This window comes from Vipera ursinii (assembly GCF_947247035.1).
Source record: "Vipera ursinii genome assembly, chromosome: 3".
Classification (NCBI taxonomy): Eukaryota; Metazoa; Chordata; class Lepidosauria; order Squamata; family Viperidae; genus Vipera; species Vipera ursinii.
The window spans coordinates 106,515,360-106,541,772 of record NC_139516.1 but is presented as its reverse complement, the minus strand read 5'-3'; the positions used below and the strand labels follow the sequence as shown (position 1 = coordinate 106,541,772).

At 38.3% G+C, this 26,413-nt stretch overlaps 2 protein-coding genes across 4 annotated transcripts in view; one reads left to right on the top strand and one right to left on the bottom strand.

Annotated features, from left to right (window-relative positions):
- The window catches only part of NCF2 (neutrophil cytosolic factor 2), a 518,710-nt gene that overhangs the window by 417,090 nt on the left and 75,207 nt on the right, over positions 1-26,413 (bottom strand). The window lies entirely within an intron of this gene.
- The window catches only part of SMG7 (SMG7 nonsense mediated mRNA decay factor), a 69,782-nt gene continuing 45,788 nt past the window's right edge, over positions 2,420-26,413 (top strand). For all 3 annotated transcript variants that reach the window (XM_083359068.1, XM_083359067.1, XM_083359066.1), the window contains exons 1-9: positions 2,420-2,588; positions 16,967-16,998; positions 17,780-17,897; positions 19,712-19,844; positions 22,035-22,206; positions 22,895-22,966; positions 23,861-24,011; positions 24,668-24,803; positions 26,106-26,268. In XM_083359068.1, the coding sequence (XP_083215194.1) occupies positions 2,560-2,588; positions 16,967-16,998; positions 17,780-17,897; positions 19,712-19,844; positions 22,035-22,206; positions 22,895-22,966; positions 23,861-24,011; positions 24,668-24,803; positions 26,106-26,268 (1,006 nt within the window). In that variant the 5' untranslated portion in view covers positions 2,420-2,559. The remainder of the gene's footprint in view (positions 2,589-16,966; positions 16,999-17,779; positions 17,898-19,711; positions 19,845-22,034; positions 22,207-22,894; positions 22,967-23,860; positions 24,012-24,667; positions 24,804-26,105; positions 26,269-26,413) is intronic.

The window sequence follows — 26,413 nt, the reverse complement described above, 5'->3', positions numbered from 1 at the left end:
CAGGTAAAAGTCCTGCTGAGCTTCATTGGGGGAGGCGTTTGATTACTAAACTGGACAGGTTGCATCCAGATAGAGTGGCAACAGAAGCCTCTCGACCAAAACCCACAAGGGGGCTGCACATGGGCGATTGGGTTTGGGCCAGGAACTATGGGCCAGGAAATTTATGGGTCCAAGGCATCTGGACCCCTATCTTATGAAGTGGGGTTGGAGGGAGGGCGACTGGTCAGAAGACACATCGACCAACTCAGGAAAAGGTTTCCAGAACAGTCACTAAGTGAGGACTGTGGCATAAGTCCCTCCCAAGGTCCTCAAACCAGTAGCCAAGCCAGCCCTCACTGGAACCACCAGGCTTTCCCATTCTCAGCAGAAGTGGAATCTGAGGAAGAACCGGGAAGCACGGAAGTGCAACATGGAAGCCCTGACCAAGCGAGGCAGCCAAACCTCAGCAACCACTGTGCCTACTCTGCAGAACAGACTGACTTTGGGGTGGGCCAACCTGGTGAGGCCAGCCAGAGTGATTCGATTCCCCTTGACACTGGAGGACAAGGGGACATGGGTCTACCCAGCCCACTGGGTAAGCTGGTACACCACAAAGTGAGGGGAACTCCAAGACATTCCTCTAGGCCACACAAGCCTTCTGCGTACCTCACAGACTATATTGTAAAATAAAGTGATGTATAGCATTGTGGAACTTGTACCGCTACCTACAGAAACTTAGCATTTTGAAACTGCCATTACTGCATTGGAAGCCTGTTCATGAGACATTGTTTAATCTCATTGTAGCTCTTACTGCGTTGATAAGCCTGTTAAGACATTGTTTAATTTCATTGTAGCCACAGTGAATTTATGATTTATTTTATTATTTTCATTACAGTTGTTGGGAGTGATTAATAAGTCTTGACAGTTGTTAAGACTATTTTAAGGATGTCATAGACTGATCTAAGAGGGGAGGGGTGTTATGTATTGGGTTTGTGGTGTTATATCAGGTGAGTTGCTGGAGGAGCTAATGGCTCTTCAGCAACCCAGACAGGCCGTCTCCGATCCTGCAATTGGTCAGCCCCAGTTGGCCAGTGTGGGTTCAAACCTATTGGCTGCCGCCTAGGGGCTAGACCACAGGTCTGCAACCCGCGGCTCCGGAGCCGCATGCAGCTCTTTCAGCCGTCTCTTGTGGCTCCCAGTCCTCTGCCATGTGCAGTTCAAAAAAAAAAAGTGGGACTAAAAAAGTTCAACCAATCAATTCAAATATGCAGGGTAAGTGCATATCTTGCCATGGCTCCACTCTTCAGTCAAACCCTGTTCTGCGCATGCGCACATGTACGCACATGTGCACACAATTTTTGCAGCTCCCAGTTTTTCCTTTTGTGAGGGAACCTGTTCCGAGTGGCTCTTTCACTGTTTCAGGTTGCTTACCCCTGGGCTAGACTATATACTATGGCTGGTTGCAGCCCAAACTTCAGTACAGTTCCAGCAAGAATAAAAGTATGAGCTATTCTGTACTCAGCCTTGTGTCATCATTCCTGCTCTCCAGAGCCCACAACTTAACACCAGGTACCCCAAGTTTAGACAATGCAGCATTCTTTTATTTCATCGGTTCTTCCTGGCACTCCCAAGGGGCAGCTACCAGATGCAGAAGAAAAAAACTCTGGGGGTCACGCTGGAAAGCGACTTCAAAAAGTCAGAGAAGCCGCCAGTAATCCCGCGGCTCAAAGGCCAGCATCTCGTCAAACGTAACTAAATCGGCTCTTCCGGATCGGCACCCTGAACTTTCGGACGGGTGCGAGCCTCACAGCAGACGGAGCAATCCTATTGAAATGAATTCCACTTATTCTGGGCGGGGTGGTGGTGAAAGATACCTTCGCACAAGTTAAGAGATAAACTGCCAGGCGGGCGTTACGAGAGAGACAGAGAGGGAGGGAGCTAGTGACTTTCCAGATGGGAGTTGGGGAAGGAGCGCACGCTAGAGTAATTGCGACGGTTACCATGGCGATAAGATACAGCACACCACTATTCATCTCCCTCCTCCGCTCGCACGCATTCCCCGTTGCTATGACAGCAGCATAACCAATGGAAAGTCGCATTAGAAAGCCGCCTCACGGGCCCCGAGCTGACAAGGGAAGGGTTTCGCTGCGCACTAAGACGGAAGTGAGTCCCGTTGAGCTTGGGCCGCGCCCGGAAGTGAGGGTGGGAAGGTGGAAAAGGAGGCATTGACTGGGAGGCTCGCCTGCTTGTACTCAAGCACCTGCCGCTAGATCCGCACGAGTCAGGGGAGGCGACAGCAGCCTTCAACGTGGAGGGCGGCACTTCGAGCGGGTCTCGCGAGAATTACTTTCCCCAGTCAGGAGGCGGAGAGCGGAACTGTTCCTCCTCCCCTCGCTGCTACCTCTTTCCCTCCTCCCGCCTCCTCCCTCTCCAGGAAGAGTCTGGGCCCGACACGGGAAGATGGCGGCGGCCGGAGGCGGCAGCAGCGGCGGCTGCGGCTCCCAGGCTGCGGAAGGGCCCGAGCTGTAGACCCCGACGCGGGGCCGGCGTGGACGGAGGCGGTGGTGGCGGCAGCGGAGGATGAGCTTGCTTTGCGCTCAGTATCTCCGGTGAGAAGGATGAGGAAATCATATTGAGGATGGGAAGCACGTTAGAGGGAGGGAGAGAGAGAGAAAGAGTGTGCGTGTGTTGGGGGGGGGGGTGCAGGTAGATTAACACCATTTGGGAAAGCTGAATGGAGAAGTGGCTAACCCACCAGGAAACTGAATAATCAAAACCCAGCTTTACAAGATCTGGAAGAGAGTCTAGTGTGTGAGTGGGATGCTGTACTACTCTGAAGGAAGGTTTCCTGGTCAAGAAGTGGCAGTAGTGACAGGAGGAAGAGAAACATGTTCTCCTATAAGGTTCCCCCCCAATCCTTCAATTCTAGCATTGGTAGTATTAGTTATCTTATGCTTATTCAACAACTGTGTGTACTGGACATGTGTATGTGAAAAATCCCCCAATCGGTCTTTATTTAATGTAAGTCTTTACAGTAATATCAGTCTGGGATTTTTCTGGTGTTCATGATTGGTTATTTTGAGCAATACACTTGTACCTTAAAAAAGTAAGTGAACAGACTATCCGATAAAATGGAACATGGATTCCTCACCATCTCATCAGCCTTTCCGTGCTCCATACACACCTTCTGAAATAGAGTAATATTGCAGTCAGTTTTAAGGTTGGGTGTAGGTAATATAAATAAAATGACGTGTGCACACAGGAGATAATAAAGGAGGCAAAATTAAAGGGTTCTACAGAGGAGGGATTGCTATAGTGCTGTACTGAGGAGATATAGTGGGAAATGTGCAGAAGGGCAGTGACGTTTCATGGCTGATGGGTGAGACAATGGTTGGCTGAGCAAATGAGAAGACTGCATGGCAGAGAGGAACAGGCTATTAGGGAACTGAAGTGAGGAGCTCTTGTTCATTTAAAGATGCAAGTGCTGCCCTAGATATATGTATGTTAATTCACTTATCTCTCAGCCTGAATTGTAGTTGCAATAATTGAAAGCTGTCCTATAAATTCACTGTGCAGCTATGCTTTACATTGTTAAATGGTACAAGAATTTACCTATGGTGTAAAGTTAATCAGTAATACCCATAAAATATTTTAGGGAGTTCTATCTTTAAGGTGCTTTATAATTAATTTCCAAATTATGATAACTTGGTTATCAGTCCTCTGCAAGTCTGTTCTTCTAAACCTGCATGCCAACTAATTGTATATCAAATTATTTGTCTAGCAAGTAAAGTGATAATTCAAGTAGTTAAAGCACCAGATTAGAAAATGGGAGACTCTGAGTTCTGTTCCCACCTTACCCATGGAAGCCAGCTGGGTGATCTTCGGCCAGTCACTTCTCAGGCCAGCTTGCCTCATAGGATTGTTGTTGTGGGGAAATAGGAAAGCGTATTGGATATGTTTGCCACTTTGAGTTATTTGTAAAAAAAAAGATGGGATACAAACAAAAATAAAAAAGATGTTTGTTGTTGGATGATGCCTTTACTGCACATATTTTTCTGGCCACAGAAGTAGATATCATGAATAAAGGAAAAAAAGCACTTATCAATTTTAGTATGTTATACAACAGACATTTCTGTGCATTATTCTATCATTTTAAATAAGACTAGCATAAATTTGTTTCTAGATTATTTCAGTGTTATAAAGTTGCATACATGTCATTTTTATTACTTGCCGAGATCATAGAATATTATAGAGAGCATACTCATTGACTTGTTTTATCAACATACATTTAACTTACTAAAATATTTTTTCCATGTATGGCCTAGAGGCCCATACTAACAATTGTAAACTATTACCCTATAAGAAAATGCAAAAAAGAATAATAGTTTCTATGTGTTGTAACACAGTCTGTCCAAATAAAGATTTAGCCAGTTTTAGGTTTTCCCAGTGGAAAAACTCCATGTGTCTTGGATAATGGATCCTTTTGTAAATGTTTGTATGCATGCTTGGAAGCTCTAAAGCAGACATGTCAAACTCACAACGTCATGCAACATATCAGGACAGTTTTGCCATTGCCAGCAATGGGGTGGGCGTGGCTTCTGAATGACGTGTCTGGCCCGCAGGCCGGCAGTTTGACACTCCTGCTCTAAAGACTTGCAGCTGGAGATAAACACAGCACCTGATTATTTTGAGGAGTCTGTCTTACACCTGGATGATTATTCTCTGGTGCCTTTAGATCAGGCATGTCAAACTGCTGGCAGTTTGATGTGTCACACCAAAACCGCGCCCACCCCATTGCTGGCAATGGGGAAAAAAGTTGCAATACATCATGTGACGTTGCGAGTTTGATATACCTGCTTTAGATTGTTTAGGCTTGCTCTTTGGTTCATTTGGTTCATTTCTTTCTGTCAAAGCATAAATTTAGCTTCATGGGAGCAAAAATGTTCTATAGTACTCTCACTGTATACTTTATTCTATATGTTCTTCTGCAGCTTTGAATTTGGGTATCATTACTACACCTAAGATATTCAGTCCTGTATCTCATTTTCTCCCTTTTCTATTTTCAAATGAGAACAGGGTTTGGAAGGATAAAGTTAAATAAAACGATCCTGTAATCTCTTAAATTCTGGGTAGAGTCAGGATGGCGGGATGGAGCTGAGCATTTACTGTCCGGATGCCCTTCTTGACACCACACGGAGTTCGCAGCAGATATTTTTTTTCTTTGCATCTGAGGACAGAAACTTTGCTGCTACCTACGATTGAACTCTCACCCTTTGGAGTGGGAGGAGAGGGTCTTCAACTCTAGGCCATCAAACCACTTTTGGAAGGATAAAGTTAAATAAATGTATTAAATTTAGATAAAAGTGATGTGGGTGAGAAATATTTATGCTTTAAGGCAGGGGTGTCAAACTGCTGGCCCATGGGCTGGATGCATCATAGCAAAACTGCGCCCACCCCATTGGCAATGGCAAAAAAATTGCCATACATCGTGACACATCATGTGATGTTGCAAGTTTGACACCCCTGCTTTAAGGCCATTCAGTAGTTTAGCAGTTGTGTGATTACATTATTGATGCAAGTTGCCACATTGGCTGTAATTCTTGAGCTAGACTGACTTCTGAATTTAAGACACTAATTTGAAAGGTTACAGTTTTAAACTAACTTTCATTAGGATCATGCTCTGTTTTTAGATCAACTTCCCACCATCTTTACCAAATCAGGCCTTACTTAGATTTTACCTATTCCAGTAAAATGAATAACTTTTGCTGGTAGCAGTATCTTTGTAGTTGTAGACCTAGCTTCTATTTCTTCATAGAATATAGCAGTTTCTTTTCTTCATTTTTGTTCCAGAGAAATGGTGACCTTTTTGTTTTATCGCTTATCTTGGAGATATGTGTCTAAATATTTTTTTGATTTTGCCATTTAACTTAGAACTGTAGTTTTTTACTTTTTCCTGATAGTTTTTTTTATTCAGAAACATCACATAATAGACTTTATCTGCTTTTTCCCCCTCTCGCCAAGATTTGCTCTGAAATTGCAGAAGATTCTTTAAAGCAATATTTGAAAATATTTTTCAAGGCCCTGGCAATAGTTTTGGGGTAGATTCTGAAAGTGTCTCTCAAAATGCCTTTACAGGCCTACCCAGCATACCATTTTGGTTACTTTTTCTAGGCATCATGGTACATGAGATGAAAACAGACTTTCTATAGAAAACTAATGCCTTTTGAATTGAAATTAGAAGTGAGGAAAGAAAGTGTGGATAGGCTAATTCAGCTTATTGTGCTCTACACCATTATAAAATGAAGTAAATAGTTCTATATCTGTTGATGAGCAGTCATTAATGGTAGAGTGTAATGAAGTTGTAAAATATTTTTTCTCATTTCTCCATATCTTGTGTCTTACTGGGTCTTATTTTCAGGAAAACATGGTAGATTTTAGATACATTCTGTAAGTTACCTATTTGAGGTACTTTAGTTGCCCTGTGATGCACTATTTTGTTCAGTTAAAGATTACAGGAACAAGACTTTTAGTAGCATATAGATTTTTGTAATAATCCATTATGGCCTATTCTAGGAGGTGTGCTATATTTTACATATTTGCTTACTGCTCTTGTCTGTAAATTTGCCATTGAAATTGTCCCCACAATAAAACTTTCCTAGAGAAATAGCAATAACAATAGCACTTAGACCAGTGATGGCGAACCTTTTAGAGACCGAGTGCCCAAAGTGCAACCCAAAACCCACTTATTTATCACCGGGTGCCGGGTGGGCATGGCCCACCGGGTGAGCATGGCTGTAGTAGTCATGGCAGATTGGGTGGGTGTGGCCACCTCAATGTTGCTTGTGGGGAGGGATGCCTGTGGGCGGTGGGCAGGGTTGGAGATCCAGGGGGTCTGTGGCAGGTGGGGCGGTATGCAGGAGGCTCCTCTTGTGGGGGGAGGTGAGGCAGGGCAGGGGTGCCATTGCCATGGGGCAAGGCAGGGGCTGGGGCGGCTGCTGCCTGACACCATCGGCCCCCGCACACAGAGGCCAGCGAGTGTGTGGGGGCCGACTGTCCGTCAGCAGCCACAGCCTGCTGGCCCCTTGACCGGTGCACTTTGGGGCTCCTCAGCCCACCGCCAGCAGTTCAAAGAAGCCACCTCTGAACTGGATGGCTGGCCGACAGCTGAGGAGGTGATGCAGTCGATCGTGCCTGGGAAAAGGAGAGCATGTGAGGCTAGGAGCAGTGGCATAGCGTGGGTTGTCAGCACCCGGGGCAAGGCAAGTAATTTGCGCCCCCTAACTCGTGGATTTTAGCTCTCTCTCTCTCTCCGCACCGCACCGCACGCCTGGCACCCCCCCCTGCATCTACATGCCATACCCAGCTTCTTTATTTCATTAATGTTCTTTACCATTTCCTCCTCTTAGACTCTAAGTTGCAGTTAATCTTATCCATGCCACATGTACTATCCCCTACTAATGGCAAGTTTTGATTAGTTTGGGCCCTAATATGTCATAAATGGAAGTCAAGTTTTATCCCAAGTATTCTCACACTCTTCTATGCAGTCTTAGTATCTCTGTCTACAGATTGTTGTGTGTATTCCAGCAATTTAGTGTGAACCATGGAATAACTTTTTTTTGGAGGCTATATGTTTCTCCTTTCTTTCTTTGTAATGTTCAATATTCTTAAAAGATTTTCTAGAACATTAGGGATCAATTTTGTTAAACTCTATTAAAAACTTAAAAACTGCATAAAATTAGCTATGCAAATGTCAGAAAAAGCATTTTTGGGAGAGGAAATAACTTGCAGCAATGCCAACTGTTTTAAGAGTTGCTTGTAATATAGAATAGTGAGCTGTCACCTGTTTATAGTTTTTCCAGTGTCAAAGATTAACAGTTTAGAATATAATAGAATACAGCTGGAAGGGACCTTGGAGGTCTTCTAGTCCACCCCCGCTCCAGCAGGAGAACCTATACCATCTCAGACAAGTGACTGTCTAGTCTCTTCTTAAAAACCTCCAGTGATGTAGGGTCCATGATTTCTGAAGGCAAGCTATTCAGTGGTTAATTGTCCTGACTGTTAGGAAGTTTCTCCTTAATTCCAGGTTGCTTCTCTCTTTGATCAGTTTCCAACCATTGTTTCTTGTCCTGCCCTCTGGTGCTTTGGTGAATAACGTGACCTTCTCTTCTTTGTGGCAGCCCCTCAAATACTGGAATACTGCTATCATATCACCCCTATTTCTTCTTTTCTTTAGACTAGCAGCTAGCTAAACCAAAGTCCTGCAGCCGTTCTTTGTATGTTTTAGTCTCCAGGCCTTGAACGTTTATGAAAGTTTATGCTAAGATAAAGATGATTAGTGCTGAAGTCATTGTTTTGTTCCTACATGTTAACATGGCTCTTTCTTCCAATCTTTATTATGAAGAGATTTCCACAATTCTATCTGTAGGAAATTAATTCTACATTTCAGATAATTGCTATATGTTCTATAGAGTCTTATTCTGGGCCACTAATAGTTCAAACTATTGAACTACTTATTTATTTTATTTATTTTTTATTTTAATTCCATTTATATCCCGTCCTTCTCCGAAGACTCAGGGCGGCTTACAAGCTTAGCAGTAGCCTTCATTCTATGTATATGCCTGCTTATTAGGGCTTTCACACACACCCCAAGCGGCATTGTTACAAAGTCAGCTTACTTGCCCCCAACAATCTGGGTCCTCATTTTACCTACCTCGGAAGGATGGAAGGCTGAGTCAACCTTGAGCCTGGTGGGACTCGAACCTGCACTAATTGCAGGCAGCTGGTGTGACTTAAGTAGGCATTAGCCCCCTGCTCCACCAAGGCTCTTATTGAGATCTATTATCTACATCTATTGAGATGTAGTGGACTGAAAGTATATTTAGAATTGTTAAATAGTGTTCCATAAATGATATTTTGACCTATTTTGAATGTCTTTATATGCTGAAATGAAAATGTCCCTTATAGTTTGTATTATTTTATTTATTGTCTTTGTTTATTAAGTTTTTAATAGAAGCCATCCTGAGTTGAACTTTTCCAATCGGGCAAACCATGTAAATCAGGCATGTCAAACTTGCGACGTCACGTGACTTTGTGCGACATATCACTACTTTTTCCCCATTGCCGGCAATGGGGTGGGCATGGTTTCGGCTTGATGCATCCAGCCCACAGGCCGGCAGTTTGACATGCCTGATGTAAATTGTATTATATGTAGGCAAACTACAATTAAATTCAATCTAAGACTGGTGGAAGCTTAACAATACAAGTCCTAACCAAGGACCTAAGAATTATTAAGGTAGCATCTAAGAATATAAGCAATTCTAAGTAGAATTGGGTGTTTTTTTTAATAAAATTAGGTGTTCAGGTCTAATAAATTTGGATACTTAGTGTTTGGATCTTCAAGTCCCATAAGATCATAACCCACTGATTTTCCAAAATCATCTCAACTTGATGATCAATTTTCTAAGCATTCAAATCCAAACCTCTTGCAAAATTTCTATTGAATATTTCTGGCAGTCCTAACACTTTTTATAGTCAGTTTGTAAAATTTTGCTTTAGCCACTGGTCAGTTATTTCATCCTTTCTGTTATATGTTGAATGTTTGCCTTCATGCAGTTACCAGGTAAAACTTGTTCTTGAGCTACTAAAATAAAGCCTTCAATTTCTTTAACACTCCTGATATTAATCAACTTCACGTGGGCTTTTTAATCAGCTTTCAATTGTCTATGTTTTATATTTAGCATTCACCTTCATTTTTTTCAAGAACTTTGTTGAGTTTCTTCAGGATTTTCCTTCTTGTTTTTTTTAAATGTAATCATTCAGGCCATGCTTTTCTTCCTTCACAATTTGTTTTATCTGTAAGAGTTCTCCAACACCTGCATTGTCGTTAGGTTTTTTGTCTTCTGATCCAAGTTATTAAGTTCTATCCAGTCAATTGTTTCTGTTGTACATCAAATAATGGGGACTGCCCAGGTATATGATATTTCCATCATGTAGCTTTGATTTCAAAATTTTCTAAATTCATTTGATACACTTGGTAAAAGTATAATAAATCAGAAGTATCCAAATTTTCCACATATTTATAGATTTTTTTCTGCTGCTACTGCCTTTATTAAATCTTCATAGTTAAGCTGTATCCATTATATTCAACTATTTTAGCTGTCTTTGTGCCAATGATATACAACGATATATGCCAATGCCAAATCACATTCCGGTATATTTACTGAATTCTTTTGTATTTTTAATAAGGAATCTAGTTCAGCTTTTTTCAAATAATTTTAAATCATCTATATAGAATAAATGCAAACTTTTTATTCTTTGTTGTCAGTTCATATTCACAGTTTGTCTTGTTCAAAATGTTGTTAGTTATTAGTAAAGGTCATAATGAGTCACCTTGGAAAATTCTACCTTTGAACTTCTTATTCTTCCCCATTGGTCATTGGCTTTATTCACCCAAACCTCATTGAAGTATTCATAAATTGGTGAATGTTTCTGCTGATTCTAAAACTTTGATTTGCATTTAAGCCCATAAGTAGCTTGTATGTTGTTGGCAAAGAGGTTATGGGTCTATAGTTTCCAGGCTCATTTCCCTTCTCCTCCTCCTGAGTTAGGAATGTCCTTTCAGCTGTTAGCCATTTTTCATGTTCTGGTGCTTCCAAAACCCTATTCAATCTCAAGTGTAGATTTGTCAGTTATTTTAGCCAGAATCCATGGAGCTCTGATTGCTTTTGAACCATTTCCTCAGTTAATCTAATTTCTTCCATACTGAGTATTTTCACTTTGTTTTCAACTTGCTTGATTCATGTTGCATGCCTATTGTGACTCCAATTGTTTTCCACAAATTTCCAAAATTTTAGGATCTCTTCTTTGTCAGGCTTTACATTATTTGTGACCAGTCCTTTCATATTTTCAAGGGTTTTGTAGAATTGATGGTGATTTGCTTTCAAGCACAAGTTCTGCTGGAATGAATTATTTGATTGGCATATCACTTGACTTTCTCTGCAATAGCCATGATACTCTGTTCCAATTGTTCTACAGCCTCTGCAATTCCTTTACTATCCAGTTTGTATTTCACAGATAAATTAGTTTTATTTATCACAGATAGTTTTATTTTTCAAGTTTCTTTGCCTCAAATTCTTTAAATTGCTCAAATCTGTACAAATTTTCTTTATCTTCAATTCAATTGCATTTTATTTAGAATTTCTTTTCTTAATAAGTTCATTTTACTTACGAAGTGCGTTGCTGCTACTCCTTATTTAGCAATAGCACTATCACTTATATATGGCTTCACAATGCTTTACAGTCCTCTCTGAGTGCTTTACATAATCAGCATATTGCTCCCAACAATCTGGGTCCTCATTTTTCCAACCTTGGAAGGATGGAAGGCTGAGTCAACCTTGAGCCGGTGAGAATCAAACTGCTGAACTGCTGGCAGCTGGCAATCAGTAGAATTAGCCTGCAGTACTGAATTCTAACCACTGCACTTACAGCTCTTTACACTTACAGAGGTTACCAATTGATCCATCCAAACACCCAAAAACATGTTGATATAGGCATAGTAATTTAGACAAGTTTATCCAGATACTAATTAGAAAAAGTGTTTGCCTGCTATATTGACCACCAACCAGTCTCTTGCATTTTTGCAATTAAAATATAAACTTTGAATTAAACACTAGCTGTAATGTCTCATTGTTGAATATGAATTAAAAACAGAAATACTTTTTGTCATTCTGGTTGTTTAATGCAAATAAATTATACATTCTTACCCAAGCAGCTCTTTTAGACACCTTTAAAAGCATGGTTGGTTAGAAAGCGAGAACACAACAATAAGAGTGTTACACATCCTCTTATTGTTTTGTGTTGTTTAGATTGAGCTTTTTTTTCCATATTGCCTTCAATTTGCTTTGCCCACATTTTGGAAGATGTTATTGTTTGGACCTTTCACAGTATAGGTCACTTTTTTCATGGTAATATAAAGAATATGTTCTGGCATTATACATATATTCATAGCACTTTAATCTGTGCTTTTGTATTTTGTCAGTTGTAGGTTATTCATTGCATCTCAGTCTGATGGAGTCATTATTCAGAAGGCTGTGTAGAGAGATTTCCAGTATATTCCATAGGTCACGTTAAAAGAACATCAAACCTATTTATGTTTGCTTATAATAGGGTCCATGTCTCAGCTCTGTATAGCAAGATTGGTAGAACTAATGCCTTGAAGATTTTTATCCTGGTTTTCATTGAAGTGTTTTCTTTCTTCCAGAGGTACCAGTTAAAAGATCTAAAGACAGTGGTTGGCCTGGCCAATTCTGTTAGGCAGTTCTGATTTTTATGGTGTTTTATGTTCTTCTACCAGCAATCCAAGATATTTGAACTGGTTAACATGCTCCATTTTGGTTCTGTTGAGGTAGATAGCAGATTGACATTCATCAGTTGTCAAAATTTTTGTTTTACCATCATTAATTTTCCTCCTGTATGAGCAATTTTATTGCGATATACAAGGTATTAGTGATTTCTATGATACTGTCTACAAACAAAGTCAGTTACAGGCAGTTTTTACACAAAACCAGTTGTTTAACAATCATTCAAAGCTGCAGAGACCTTGGAAAGAGTGCTATGTGGCAAGGCTTTTCAACCAATGATACATTGGCACCTGGCAGGTGGTGTGCGACCATCCTAGAAAAGTGATAGCTAACCCTAACCCACCCCACCCCTGCTGCCAATCCTCAACAGAAATGCTCACAACAATGAAAACCTTGAACAGGAGGAAGAGAGCCACCAGGCGGGCATGCAGGTGTCCTGCTCAGCTGTAGCTGGGGGGGCACTTTTTCAGTGACATTGTAACTTCGAACAGTCACTAAGCGAACTGTTGTAAGTCGAGGACTACTTGTACTTCATCACTTCCCCCCCTTTTTTTTGGTCATTAAGTTTTTGACACCTTGCTACGGGACTGGTGGTACTTGGATGTTGCCATATCCTAAAAGTGGTACAATTGGTGAAAAAGTTGAAAAGCTTTATGGCCCATAACACATTGTAAAATATTGTGCGATAGTAGTCTACCACATGTCCCCCCCCTCCCTGGCAGGGTCAAAGGACAGTGTTTCAGGTACTTGGAAACCATTTTGCATTTATGCCAGTTGCAGTGTCCCATAGTCAATTTCCAGTGTTTTTGATTTGATTGATTTCCAGTGTTTTTTGCCAGTTGCTGGCAAAAAGCCCCACCCATTCAGGAGAATGGATTCACTGAACAATCACATTATTCGCTTAATGATTGCATGGTTCAGTCTTACAAATGTGTGATTCATTTAATGCCTGCCATAAAAACTGGAAAAATCAGATTCAATCATTTGGGTGCCTTGACATACGACTATAAAAACTTATGACATAAGTTTTATTCCCAGTTGTGGTAAATTGAAGATCACCTGTATATAGTGGATTTCACTGCAGTGCCTTCAAAACCTTTCTTCATAATAGCATCAATATGAACAGAACGGTTGAGATCACATAGCCTTACCTAATGCCAGTTCGAGTCAAGGACTGAATGTTAATTCTGGGTATGTACACAGTTGTTGGAATTGCTGTAGAATTTGTGGGCTTGTGTTCAGTTTTCAATTCTTTCCATAAAACTGACTAGTGTACACTGTCAAAGTTGCTTCAGAGTCAATGAACAAAGTGATTGTTCACCACATTGAATTCTCTCTTCCCTTAGTTGTCTAGTGATGCGAATCTGGTCACAGTATCCTTGATTTGGGTGGAAATCATACAGTCCTCTAGTTATTTTTTCCTATTGTTTTTGGAAATTGTATTTGCTTGATTCGTATGAAGACTTTTCTAAGGACTGACAATAAATGAGGGGTCCTTGGCAGTCTCTGAGCTTGGTTGTTTTCTTGCAGAAAACAAGTTTCATTACCCAAACTAGGTAACATCTTCAGTGCTAGTTTGGATAATGAAATGTCTGCAAGAAGATGACCAAGCTCAGAGACCACCAAGGACTCCTCCTTTCAACCCTGAGCTACAAATATTCTCCTTTATTGGTACTGACAATAAAGCTATGGCCCAGTTGCTTTTGAATTGTCATCATCTTTTTCAAAATAGGGATTATAATAATTTGTTTCCATATAGTGGAGACTCTGTGAATGCCAAATTAACTATAAATGTAGTCACTCAGTGAAATGTTCACTAGGTCTGAGTGCTGCGGTTGTAACTGCATCCATCTGCTCTACCATTTTTCAGTACCTTCATCCATCTATTGTGGGCGCAATATTTGACTCTTGATTTTTTTGGCATTTGGATAAGCACAGTAGTGGATCCACTGGTGAGATCTGTGGCTTTTCATGGTTGTAGAATTGTTGGAAAAGGTCTCTCCATGTCTGAAGCTGTTCATTTGAAGGTACAACAAATGTCCGATTGCTCTTGTAGGTATTAAGGTTTGTTGATTTAATCCTTCTATTTAGGTATCTGAGAGGTAAAAAAAAGTGTGTGATACTTGTATTTTGCACAACCTCTTCCAGTTTCAGGACCATGGTGTTCCAGTGGGTCTCATGTTCCACTTTGTGGAAGAATTGTGGCATACATACTAAGAAACCACTCACAGAATGATGGGAGTATTAATACCTACTTATTTTTATGAGCAAACAAAATATATTATAAAACAGTGAATCAGTACTAATAATAGTGAATTTGTTGAGCATTTTTCTTTGTATTTTCAGCTGCACAGTTGCTGCTTGTTTGTTTGTTTGTGTACCACCTGCATTATTTTTACAGGCAGCAAACATATCCAATATACCTTCCTCCTCCTATTTTCCCACAACAACAACCCTGTGAGGTGATTGGGTTGAGAGAGAGTGACAGGTGTACTGCTCTTGTTATAGTGCTAAATAAAAGTGATTGATTTTGTATAGCAAATGTGGTTAAATAGGTTAGGCTTCAACTCTGGTCAGTTACTTGTTTCAGCTTGTAGTTTGGACATTCTAAAATAGATGTTAATGGAAATAGAGACAGACAATATTATTTCTTCCCGCTAAAATATTCATGTTCTCATAAATAATTAGAAAAAGTGATTATATTTGAATAAAATTACTCTTCAACACAGAAGCAGTTTGGGCTTCAGTATTTAGGATTTCTACAATTCAAATTACTTTCTTTTTAAGATACATTTGGAAATAAGTTTTTAATTTTTTTGCTGCTGAAGTAAACATGAAAAATCAGGTTTTGTATCTTAAGGTTGCTTTTCTTTAAAAACAAAAATTGTTTTTATTAATATTTCTAAAGAGGGATGTGGGTAGATGACTCAATTGAAAGAAAGGAAATAAGTGATTTTAGTACTTCTGTCTTCTATATATAATGACTTGTAAAAACTAAATTTATTATTAAATACTTGAAATATACTTCCATTTATTTAATATGTTCATATACTGTTTCTTATGTTGAAGCATCTTGAAATGGTTTGCAAAGCTTCAGTAAAATACATACTAAGCAATACATTAAAATAATATTTAATAAGAAATAAAGCAATGGCTATGACCCAAGTAATTAACATTTAATCACTTGATAAAGTGATATATTTGTATTATTCTGCCTAGTTACGTTGAAAAAAGAACACTCATTTTTTTTAGGTTTCTGACTTTATGCAGAAGCGTAGTAAGATTTTATGTAGGAAGAGCTAGTACTTTGGCAAGTAGCTGAATGTGAAAAGGCTCCCCTTAATACATGGTTGATACACTCTCTCTCTCTATATATATATATAGGTATGTATGTATGTATGTGTGTATGTATGTGTGTATGTATGTATGTAACAGATGTTCCCCAAATGAGATTTTAATGTAGGAAACTAATCCAGTAATGTACTTAAATATCTTGGTACACATGTAGGTTTTATTTGGTGTATGGGTGTGTATTTTAAAGATTGCCTATTATTTGCTATTCACATACATCATCACCATTGGCCATGCTGGCTAAGATTTATAAATAAGCTCTAGTACTCCTTTCTATAAATGCTGTTGAATTCCCTTAGTAGTAATTGGCTTCTATATAACAACTTTTAGTACATAAATTTAAAGTTTAAATTCCTAAAAATCTCAGTGTTGGACATATTCCAAGTAGGTTCTTCAGGTACCTTGGATATGAAAAAGGATCTTGTAAACACCAGTGAGCTGTACATAAAACTGTTACAAGTGTGCATATTTATGAATAACTTAATCCGTATCAGACCTGTGCGATAGTAATTGTGTTATAGCAATTTTTTTCTTTGATCATAGTATATGAAACAGTTGTCTTAGTAATTTTATCTAAATTTACTCTATTCTTAAAAATCAGCTAAGTAAAGGTATAAGTTGGGTGGTAGAAAGCATTCTTGAGTTGGAACTGAAACAAAAGGTGCTTCAAAAGAACAATTTCAAACATCTACTGTATTCAAAAGCAAGTTATTTTTGTTTTATCTTTTCCAGTTTTCCCTTGGAAAATGAATATTTTATGTTGTAGCCATTCTGTGAATAGCCAATTCCAATCATTTCAACAATGTCTCTAAAATGACCTAAACATATGCATGGAATAGTTTTGTTAATATGTTATATAACAACTACAACAGAAATAAAACTTAAAGTACCAAGTGAAGTTGCTGAGGAGGATGGCATTTATGTGCAATAACAGTAAAATGTGTTAGTAGCTATACCTCAGAGAGATTGAAAACAAAAATATTTGCTAATCTGGCTGAGATATGAATTCATATATAAATACCTAAGCTTGATGCAATGCCCAGTATCCCACTTTATTCCTTTCTTCTGCTATACGAAAAATATATAACTTAGCAATCTGTTGTTGCTTTATTTTGGCTATATATTTAGAATATGAACTGAGATTCTATTGCAGATTGCATTTTATATAAATTGCACAAATCCATAAGATCTGAGTGAGTTGTCTTGCATTTTGATGTATTTATAATATTGATTTTTATTCATTATTTTAACAAGTATTGTATGTATTTTATTTACAGGCAGGCAGAAGTCCTGAAGGCTGACATGACAGGTAATGTTTTCACTATTTAAATCTGCCAAATTTAGGTAATCAGATTTCAGTGACAGTAGTTATTGTAATTCATAAACAGGTTTCAGTTAATTTTCTGGTCTTGTGAGTATGAGTAACTAAAATAAATAGATGTGGTTGAGGAGCCATCCTTCCTACTAGCTTTGGAGTAAGAAGATACAAAGATAACCTCAAATACAGGGTGATAGCAGGAATGAGGAAAGAGGGGATTAACACTATTACCCCAAGATTTTAGATACTTTGGGATCAACTGTCACAACTGGTCTTCAGAACTCTTCCAGATCAGATGAAAATCTTGTTCTTTCCACTAACCTCCATGGTCTAACTTCACTTTGTGCCACTGTTCCAAATTTCTTATTTTGAATCCTGCAAAAAACAAAAGAGAAATCAACCGTGTGCAAGCTAGTTCAGAGCTAAGACAACACTTTATTGATCTGGAGCCGATAAAAACAAGACTGTGTTTCCTGGAAACCCAGGGTTCCATAAGAATTACCTAGGGGGTCCATATGACTGTTATGATATAGAGAAATTGTAAAATGTTCATTCCTTTGTTTTGTTTAAAGGAGAGAAATTTGTGGCAAGATATTGTATAAAACATTTATTAATGGGATCCATACAGTTTTTCATGTTGAGAAAGGTTTCACAGGTATCTCAAGTTTGAGGACCACTAGTCTAGAGGAAATGCACATAGATACAGACACGTACACACACGCATGCAAACACACACACAGAGACACACACGTATATCTTATGTATTTTTCAGATTCGAAGCTGGGACCAGCTGAAGCCTGGACATCTCGACAGGCTTTACAGGACTTATACCAGAAAATGTTAGTAACAGATTTGGAATATGCATTGGATAAAAAAGTGGAACAGGATCTGTGAGTATAAATAAGTGTGGATTACATTATTTTTTAAAAGATGTCAATAGCCCTTGACTTCATAACCATTTGCTTAACTAAGTTACAGTGGCCTTGGATTTACAACCTATATTGTGTTTACAATTACCAAACCATTCCCCCACAGTCACATGGTTGCAGTTCAGGCACTTGGCAGCTGCCTTACATTTATGACCAGTTGCTGCATTCTGCAGTCACGTAGTCGCAATTTGCAATCTTTTTTGCCAGTTTCTGGCAATTTCTGGCAAAAAAGCCCATTGAAGAACGGGTTCATTTAATGACTACCATAAAAATAGTCATTAAGTCTAGTCCAACTTGCAATAATTTACAACCAAAATTCTGTCCCAGTTGTGGTGACAAGTCAAGGACTATCTGTATATTCTCTTTTTTAACTGAGCAAGATGTATGCAGACTGGAAAATTATTTTGAAAAGTTGGATTTTAGCTGAAACTTCTGGTTCTTTTTCCTACACTGCAAGTAGTTGGTGGTAATATAAGAGAGATAATATAATAGCTATTTGGCTGATTTCAAGCACATATTAACTCCCAATTAAAAAAGGATGAGCTTTGTCATTGAGCTTTCAGACTTATAAAAAAAGAAAAAGGAGAAGGAAAACAGAATGTTGGGAAACCATTCATTCAAGCCAAAGCCTTGGATGAATTTATATCCAATTTAATCTTGGCTGATTTACATTTCCTGTAGGTACTAAGTATTAGCTGACAGTTTTTCACATCCCTGCCCAGTATCTGTGTCCAGAATGCATAGCCTTTCAATTCCAAGGCATTAGCTGCATCACAGGTATAGTGTTCTACTTTGCAGAGAAGGAAGAAAGAAACTCCCTGCAGTTGTCGACAGTCAGGTACATCTTCCCCGTGTCACAGTGTGCTTTTTGAGAGAGAAGTCATCCTTTCACTGGGCCTTCTTCTATTGAGAAATCTGGGGTTTTTTGATCCATACCAAAAAAGGGTAATACTCTCAATTTTTATTTCTTATTGTCAGGCTTTCTGACAATCCTCATTGCCATGAATATTTTTGGTCAGTGCTGATGTTTGACATAAGTGTCAACAAGTGAAGAGTTATATAGATACAGGGCTTTTTTTGTCATAAAACACATGGAACACTGTTCCAGCACCTTTTTCTGAATGGAAGAACCGGTTCCTTCTAAGCTGCCAGCGTGAGTACAGGTATGGTTGCAGAGCGATTTTGTGGACCCCCAGCAGCCCGATCCAGGCTCCGGAGCCCTGTCTTTTCCAGGCCGCTGGAGCCCGGATTGGGCCACTGGGAGGCCACAAAATCACTCTGCGACCATGGATCCGGGCTCCAGAGGCTTGGAAAAAGCCTCCGGAGCCCAAATCGGGCCGTGGGGGGACTGCAAAATCAGTGGCAGAGGTCTTTTCCAGGCCTCCGGAACTTGGATCGGGCCTCGGGGAGCTGTGGACGCATCCCCTGGCCTCAGATCGGACCGGCAGCAGGAACCGCGGCAGAGAGGAGACGGACCTTTTCCAGGTGAATGATCTGCACCTTGGAAGCTCACTAAAGCGGTTTCTTCTCCTCCTTCCCCCCAAAAAATCCATGAAGGGCTTTCAACTGAAGCCGGAGCTGTTCGTGACTTTCAGCACTTTTTATTTTTATTTTTTACAAAAAAAGCACTGTGTAGACGTATGGTCATAACATGAAGATAATAATTGTGGTACTCTAGAAGCTTCATTGAAACAGCACTCCCCTGTTCTCTTCTCCTTCAAGAGGAGTATGTCAATTTTATATAACAGAATAATGAAAGGTTCCCCTTTTTTTAGATGGAATCATGCCTTTAAGAATCAGATCACAACTCTACAGGGTCAAGCAAAAAACCGATCAAATCCAAATCGGAGTGAAGTTCAAGCAAACCTCTCTCTATTCCTAGAAGCAGCTAGTGGCTTCTATACGCAGGTGAGTCAAGGGATACCATTATGACCACGATGTGGAAATTGTACTGTTGCTCAGTGATATGAAATTTTATTTATTTAAATGTATTGGCTGCTCAATTACTGTGGCCTGGGCTGTGCACAAAACTAAAAAAGATTAAAAATAGCTAAAGATGTTAAATCAACAGGCAGCCTGAATTAAAATACTCCACAAAACAAAACAGGGGCCATTAAGCAAATAATAGACATTAACACCAGACTTTGAGAACTCTAAGAGAGAGGGCACAATGAGTACTGCAAATTTATTTTCCCATTAGAAAAGGCAAGTGATGTCTCCATGACATTTAACCATAGAGACTTTAGGAAAATATACAGATACTGCAAATAACTATTCTGTTTTCCCTTCCTTTCCCCTTTGTCTAATTTTAATTTACATTCTGTACCAGCCTAGCCATTGCATGAAGTGATGAAGTGAACTGTATGCTGATGAAGTGAACTGTAGCTTGCAAAAACTTTTAATAAAACGTATTAGTTGGAAAACAACTATTGATTTACCATACTTAAACTGTAGATTAGTATTTACAAGAGATAGATAATAATATATCATAATATATCTCTTATGTTTTCTTTGCTCCTGTTTGCTTGCACCTATGTTAATATTTATGAAATTATCTTCCCAAAAAACAACAAAAATTGTATCGGATTCTGAAATAACAAAGAATTGCAAATTAATTAAAGTTATACTTAGCTTTGATTTTGTTTTAAAAGATATCAGTTATAACTGATATCTTAAGGCCATATAATAAACTCCATTGTTCTTTAGTCTGAAGGAATCTGATTTTACATATGTTTTTGTAGCTTCATACCAGAGGCTTAGATAGAATCATAAACAGTGGAGTCAATAGGCTGGTCCAAATAATGTAGTAAACCATGAATTGTTGTAGAACCGAGCTATGCATTTCAAGCGCATCTATAAAACTTATCTCTCTCTACTTCACATTTTCAAACAGATGCAAAAAAGTTAGATAGATTTATGAAGAAGTTCTATATATAGCAGCATGTAGGAAATCTGCCATATGTCAGTCTCATGGTTACAATCTTGAGTGTCTCCCCCATGTTTTAAGTTACCAGATTTTGAGTTGTGCTTTTCTTGGTCTCAGGGTTCCTTGCTATCTTTTTATGATATCTTTCTCAATATGAGAATCAGGCTGTCACCCCACCCACTCTTAAAATGTTATGCGTAAGCCATGCATGTTATTTTTCTTAGTGTTTTATGCTAATCAAGCCTTTGTGATGTAATTTAAGAAATTATTAAAATAAGAATGGCCTGAGATAGGTAGGTAGGTAGGTAGATAGATAGATAGATGGATGGATGGATGGATGGATGGATGGATGGATGGATAGATAGATAGATAGATAGATAGATAGATAGATAGATGATAGATTCAGTCTCTAGTTTTAAAAGTTCATATAGAATAAAACCAACACTGATAACCAAATATGATAGCTATATTTTACCTTTAAGATAAGAGTATCAGTGTCTGAAATAAGAGTATATATGTCTGAAATGCTAATTTTTAGAAAATTATAAAAATGGAGATAGCAATCCTGTTTTGAGATTTTTCTCTGGTATTAATTTGACTGCTTTGGAAAATGGAATGATGAACTCGAACTCTCTATCTACCTACATATCTACCAATACTAGTTTGGTGTAGTAGTTAAAAACACCAAGCTAGAAACCTAGGAGATCATGAATCCTAGTCCTGCTTTAGTCCTGAATCCAGCTTGAATCAATCACTTTCTCCCACATCCCAAAGAGGAAGGACAGTGCAAACCATTTCTAAAAACCTTAAGAAAATTCTAGGGATTTGTCCAGGTAGTTGCCAGGAATCAAGATTGGTACTTATTTATTTTAAAACAAATCAGACCATGGGTCTCTCTTTTATCTCATTTATTCTCAGTTAATAGCAGCTCTTCACAATTTCTAAAGTCATTATCATCTCTATGTTGTAATATTTTTTGACCGCTGAATATTGGGATTTTTTTAACCAGTGAGCTCAAAACTTCCCATCTTAAGAACAAATAAAACAAGAATGGTAAAATGGTTTATTTTTCTATTAAATTTTCTTGAATGGAGAATAACAAAGAGAAATGTTTAACTAAGCTTCAATAGAGAATCTGAAATGTAGATATAATTGATAGTTCCTAATTTCAGCTACTGCAGGAGCTGTGCACAGTATTTAATGTGGATTTGCCCTGCCGTGTGAAGTCCTCTCAGTTGGGAATTATCAGCAATAAACAGACGCACACCAGCGCCATAGTGAAGCCACAATCTAGCTCCTGCTCATATATATGCCAGCACTGCCTTGTCCACCTTGGAGACATCGGTAAGTAGCAGAAGTAGGAAAAGTTATTTTTAAAGCTTATCTTCAGAGTGTTGAAAAATATACAAATGGTAGAGTCTCAAGGAGGGGTGGAAAAAGTAGACACATCAATCTCTGAAGACAATACAAGACTACATATTCTATAGTGTCTTGAAGATGCCACATTTAAGTGACACTGGCCTTGTGAAATTGCAGTACAAACAGGACATTTGGATTATAGATTGTAAAAATCTTTAAAGTGATGGTAGTTTTCTAACTCTGGTTACTAATTAGTTTTTCAATCTTTCTTAGACAACAAAATATTTAGACTTCTGCTCCAGCGTCTAATAGAATGACATGTCAGGGGGTAATTATGTCATGAAGATAGAGAGTAAGAGCATGAACAAGAGAGTAGGAGCAGACCAAAGTCCAGCATTCTGTCCCTTACCGTAGCCAGCCAGATTCTTTTTGCTACTCTCAAGCAAGAGAAAATAATAATAATCCCATTTTATGCCTTGATTGATAGTTGTCATATCTTAGCATTTTTGTCATAGTCGACTATGTAAAACTCAAAACAATATATTTGGAAGATCACTAATCTTACATGAACCACTATGTATTCTGCACAAAACAAGTTATTTTAGAAATTGGGTATATAGCTCATTGACTAGTAAACTAGTATTCTGTTTAAAATAAAATCATTTCTTCCTAGCTCGCTACAGAAATCAGACCAGCCAGGCTGAATCCTATTATAGGCATGCAGCTCAGCTTGTCCCCTCCAATGGTGAGTTTTGAAAGTGTAATACACATGGTTGAATAACTTCTGTTACAGCAGATGAGGTTTCTTTTTATTTAGGATACCAGTTTTAAGTACTTACATTCCACAGTCATTGCAAGGAAAGAAGGAAAACAGCAATCTTTCTAAAACCAGTATAATCACTGCTGGGGATTGTATATCAGAAGTAGCCCTGTTTCAACAGAATATTACAGGATGCTTATTAATGTTTTTTTCTATAGGTAGTCCTCAACTTACAACAGTTCATTTGGTGGCCATTCAGTTACAACGGCACTGAAAAAAGTGACTTACCACCATTTTTCACTGTTACAATCTTTGCAGCATCCCCGTGATCATGTGATCAAAATTCAGATGCTTGGCAACTGGTTCATACTTATGACCATTGCTGTGTCCCAAGGTCGTTTTGCAACCTTTTGAAGGAAGTCAGATTCACTTAAAAACCAAGTTAAATCAACTGCAGTGATTCACTTAACAACTCTGGCAAGAAAGATTGCAAAATGGGTCAAAACTCACTTAACAAATGTTTCATTAAGAACAGATATTTTGGACTCAATTGTGCTTGTAAGTTGAGAACTACCTGTATTGCATATCTGATTGGAAAAGCTTTTTCAGAACTATCTTGTATTTTTTAAACGTACATACCTTCTGTCTTAGAAAGGGAATTATGTAAATGAATTATTGTGCTGTAAATTGAAGTTATTCATATTTTTCAGCATTTAATTCAGAAAGTTCTGAATTCACGTTCCCATCGGGTTGCAGATCGATAGCAATCTGAGGACCAGGAATTGGGAACTCCTAGTTTAGAATATAACAAGGACATTGGATTGCACTTATAAAACAAACCTGGAACTCAAGAACAAACCTTTCGTTTATTTTATTTAGGTCAGCCTTATAATCAGCTGGCTATTTTAGCATCCTCCAAAGGAGATCACCTGACCACAATTTTCTACTACTGCAGAAGCATTGCTGTGAAATTCCCTTTCCCAGCTGCTTCTACTAACCTACAAAAAGCACTTTCTAAAGCACTGGAAAGGTAAGGCTGAATGGATATATTTCAAAAGGGAATGTACTCATGTATCATTGGACTTTGCTGTACAAATACCATTTTAGTCCAGGAACATCTGGGGATCATAAGTTCATGTATGCAAAGTATTAGCCATGTATAAGATTTAAAGTGTGTATAGAGTCACCTTATAGATTGTTTGTACAAAGTGCAGCATCAGTATGTTCTCAAAAAAGTTGCAAGCAAATAATTTCCTATGTCTTTTTATCCACTACTAGTCTGATTCTAAATGAATTTCTAATTGTAAATACTGCATATAAATTATTTATGAGATGGAGCAGTCCTTGAATCAGTGAGTGGATGGATAGATTGATTTTCCTAACAGCTGGCTATATCAAAACTGTACACCAGTGCAGTGTTGAGTTTTTATTATTAACATGGGTCTTTGCTTTGTTTTGGTTAATTGCTTTTTAGTGGATGATATGGTTTCCAAAGCAGTTCTGTCTAGCTTCTGACTCTTTTACTAAATACCATTTTTCCAGTTCAACCCATAATTATTTTCTTAAATAAAGTCCAGTAATAAATATGTATTTTATGTGGTAAATGTTTACAAAGTACATGTGTAATATAAAACTTTATATGTATGCTTCCAAGACTAAAATACAATTTTTGTCTTATAATTGCAGTCGTGATGAGGTGAAAACTCAGTGGGGAATATCTGATTTCATTAAGACATTTATAAAATTCCATGGCCATGTATATCTGAGTAAGAATTTGGAGAAATTGAATCCTCTTCGTGAGAAATTAGAACAGCAATTCAAGGTTAGTTTATGGAATACTTCCAGCTTTTCCTGCTGAACTAACATCCTCATAAGATTGATTTAATTGATTTATTGATGCAACAATCCTTGGAAGCTCCTTCTAATCCATTTAAATATGTACAGGTAGTCCTTGACTTACAACAGTTCATTTAGCGACCATTCAAAGTTACAACTGCACTGAAAAAAGTGATTTATGACCATTTTTCACACTTATAACCATTGTAGCATCCCCATGGTCATGTGATTTATATTTGGATGCTTGACAACTGGTTCATATTTCTGACGGTTGCAGAGTCCCAGGGTCATGTGATCAACTTTTGCAACCTTCTGACCAGCAAAGTTAATGGGGAAACTAGATTCACTTAACAACCACGTTAGTTGCAGTGATTTACTTAATAAATATGGCAAGAAAAGCCATAAAAAGGGGTAAAACTTACTTAACAAATTTCTCACTTAGCAACATAAATTCTGGGTTCAATTGTTGTAAGTTGAGGACTACTTGTAGCAGGAATGTGGATTTCTGTTCTTTATTGGCTTAAAGAGGACAACCGTTACAATATCATGCATCTTACAAACAGATGCTTTTCTTTCAAGGTGCCCCAATGATAGTGTGCTGTAATACTTGCATACTTACACGTTTGGCATTAAAACCATTATGTTTCCATCTGTAACTCCTACTTGAAATCCTGGGTCTTAAAAAGCATAGTTACAATTTATTTTGCTGCTTGTGTTTTCTACTCTTTACAAGCAACAGACTAAGCATGCTGATTTTAATATAGAGGAAGGGATTAAATGTATATTGATAGATGTATATAAAAAGAGAGAAGAGGATAGAGAGGGACAGGCAGATAGAATTTTTTTTTGCAAAGACTTTTTGATGCAAAGTTGTTTGAATCTGTAATTTGTATCTCTACCTAGACTGCTTAGATATGTGTATTCCTATCAGTGATTCTGTGTATTCCTATCCAGCAGCAATTGATAGAGAAAATGCAGTAATGCAATGGTCTCTCCAGCGATAGCATTTTCGCCTACATAAGTGAATTGTCATTCAGCGATAAAATGAAGACTTAAAAGAATTGAAGACCATCAAGAGGACTTAAGTAAATCTGAGACAATTTTTGTATATAGCTATTCGTATATGCACAGTTTCATATGGTTTTATATACATTGCCAGCCTGGAGATAATTGAGTGTTAATTAGTCTACAGCAGTATATTAGATGGTTTGTAATAGCTCCCAGTCAGATTGAACAATTAAGCATGTATATTTTTGAAAGGTTGGTTTATGTGTTTTTTTTATTTCAGAAGTTGCTGTTCCAAAAAACCTTCAATTCTCAACAGCTTGTCCATATTACTGTCATCAACCTGTTTCAGTTGCACCATTTACGGGACTTTAGCAATGAAACTGAACAGCATAGTTACAGTCAGGATGAACAGCTCTGCTGGACACAATTACTGGCACTCTTCAGTAAGTTATACAGTTGACAGTATTTTTGCACAGCTATTGGCTATATTGCTTTTTAACCAAATCTGTTGTATCCTGGAATGAGATTATAAGCCCCGGAGCGGGTTCAACACTGCACAAGCTGATTATATAGTGAGAAGAAGCAGTT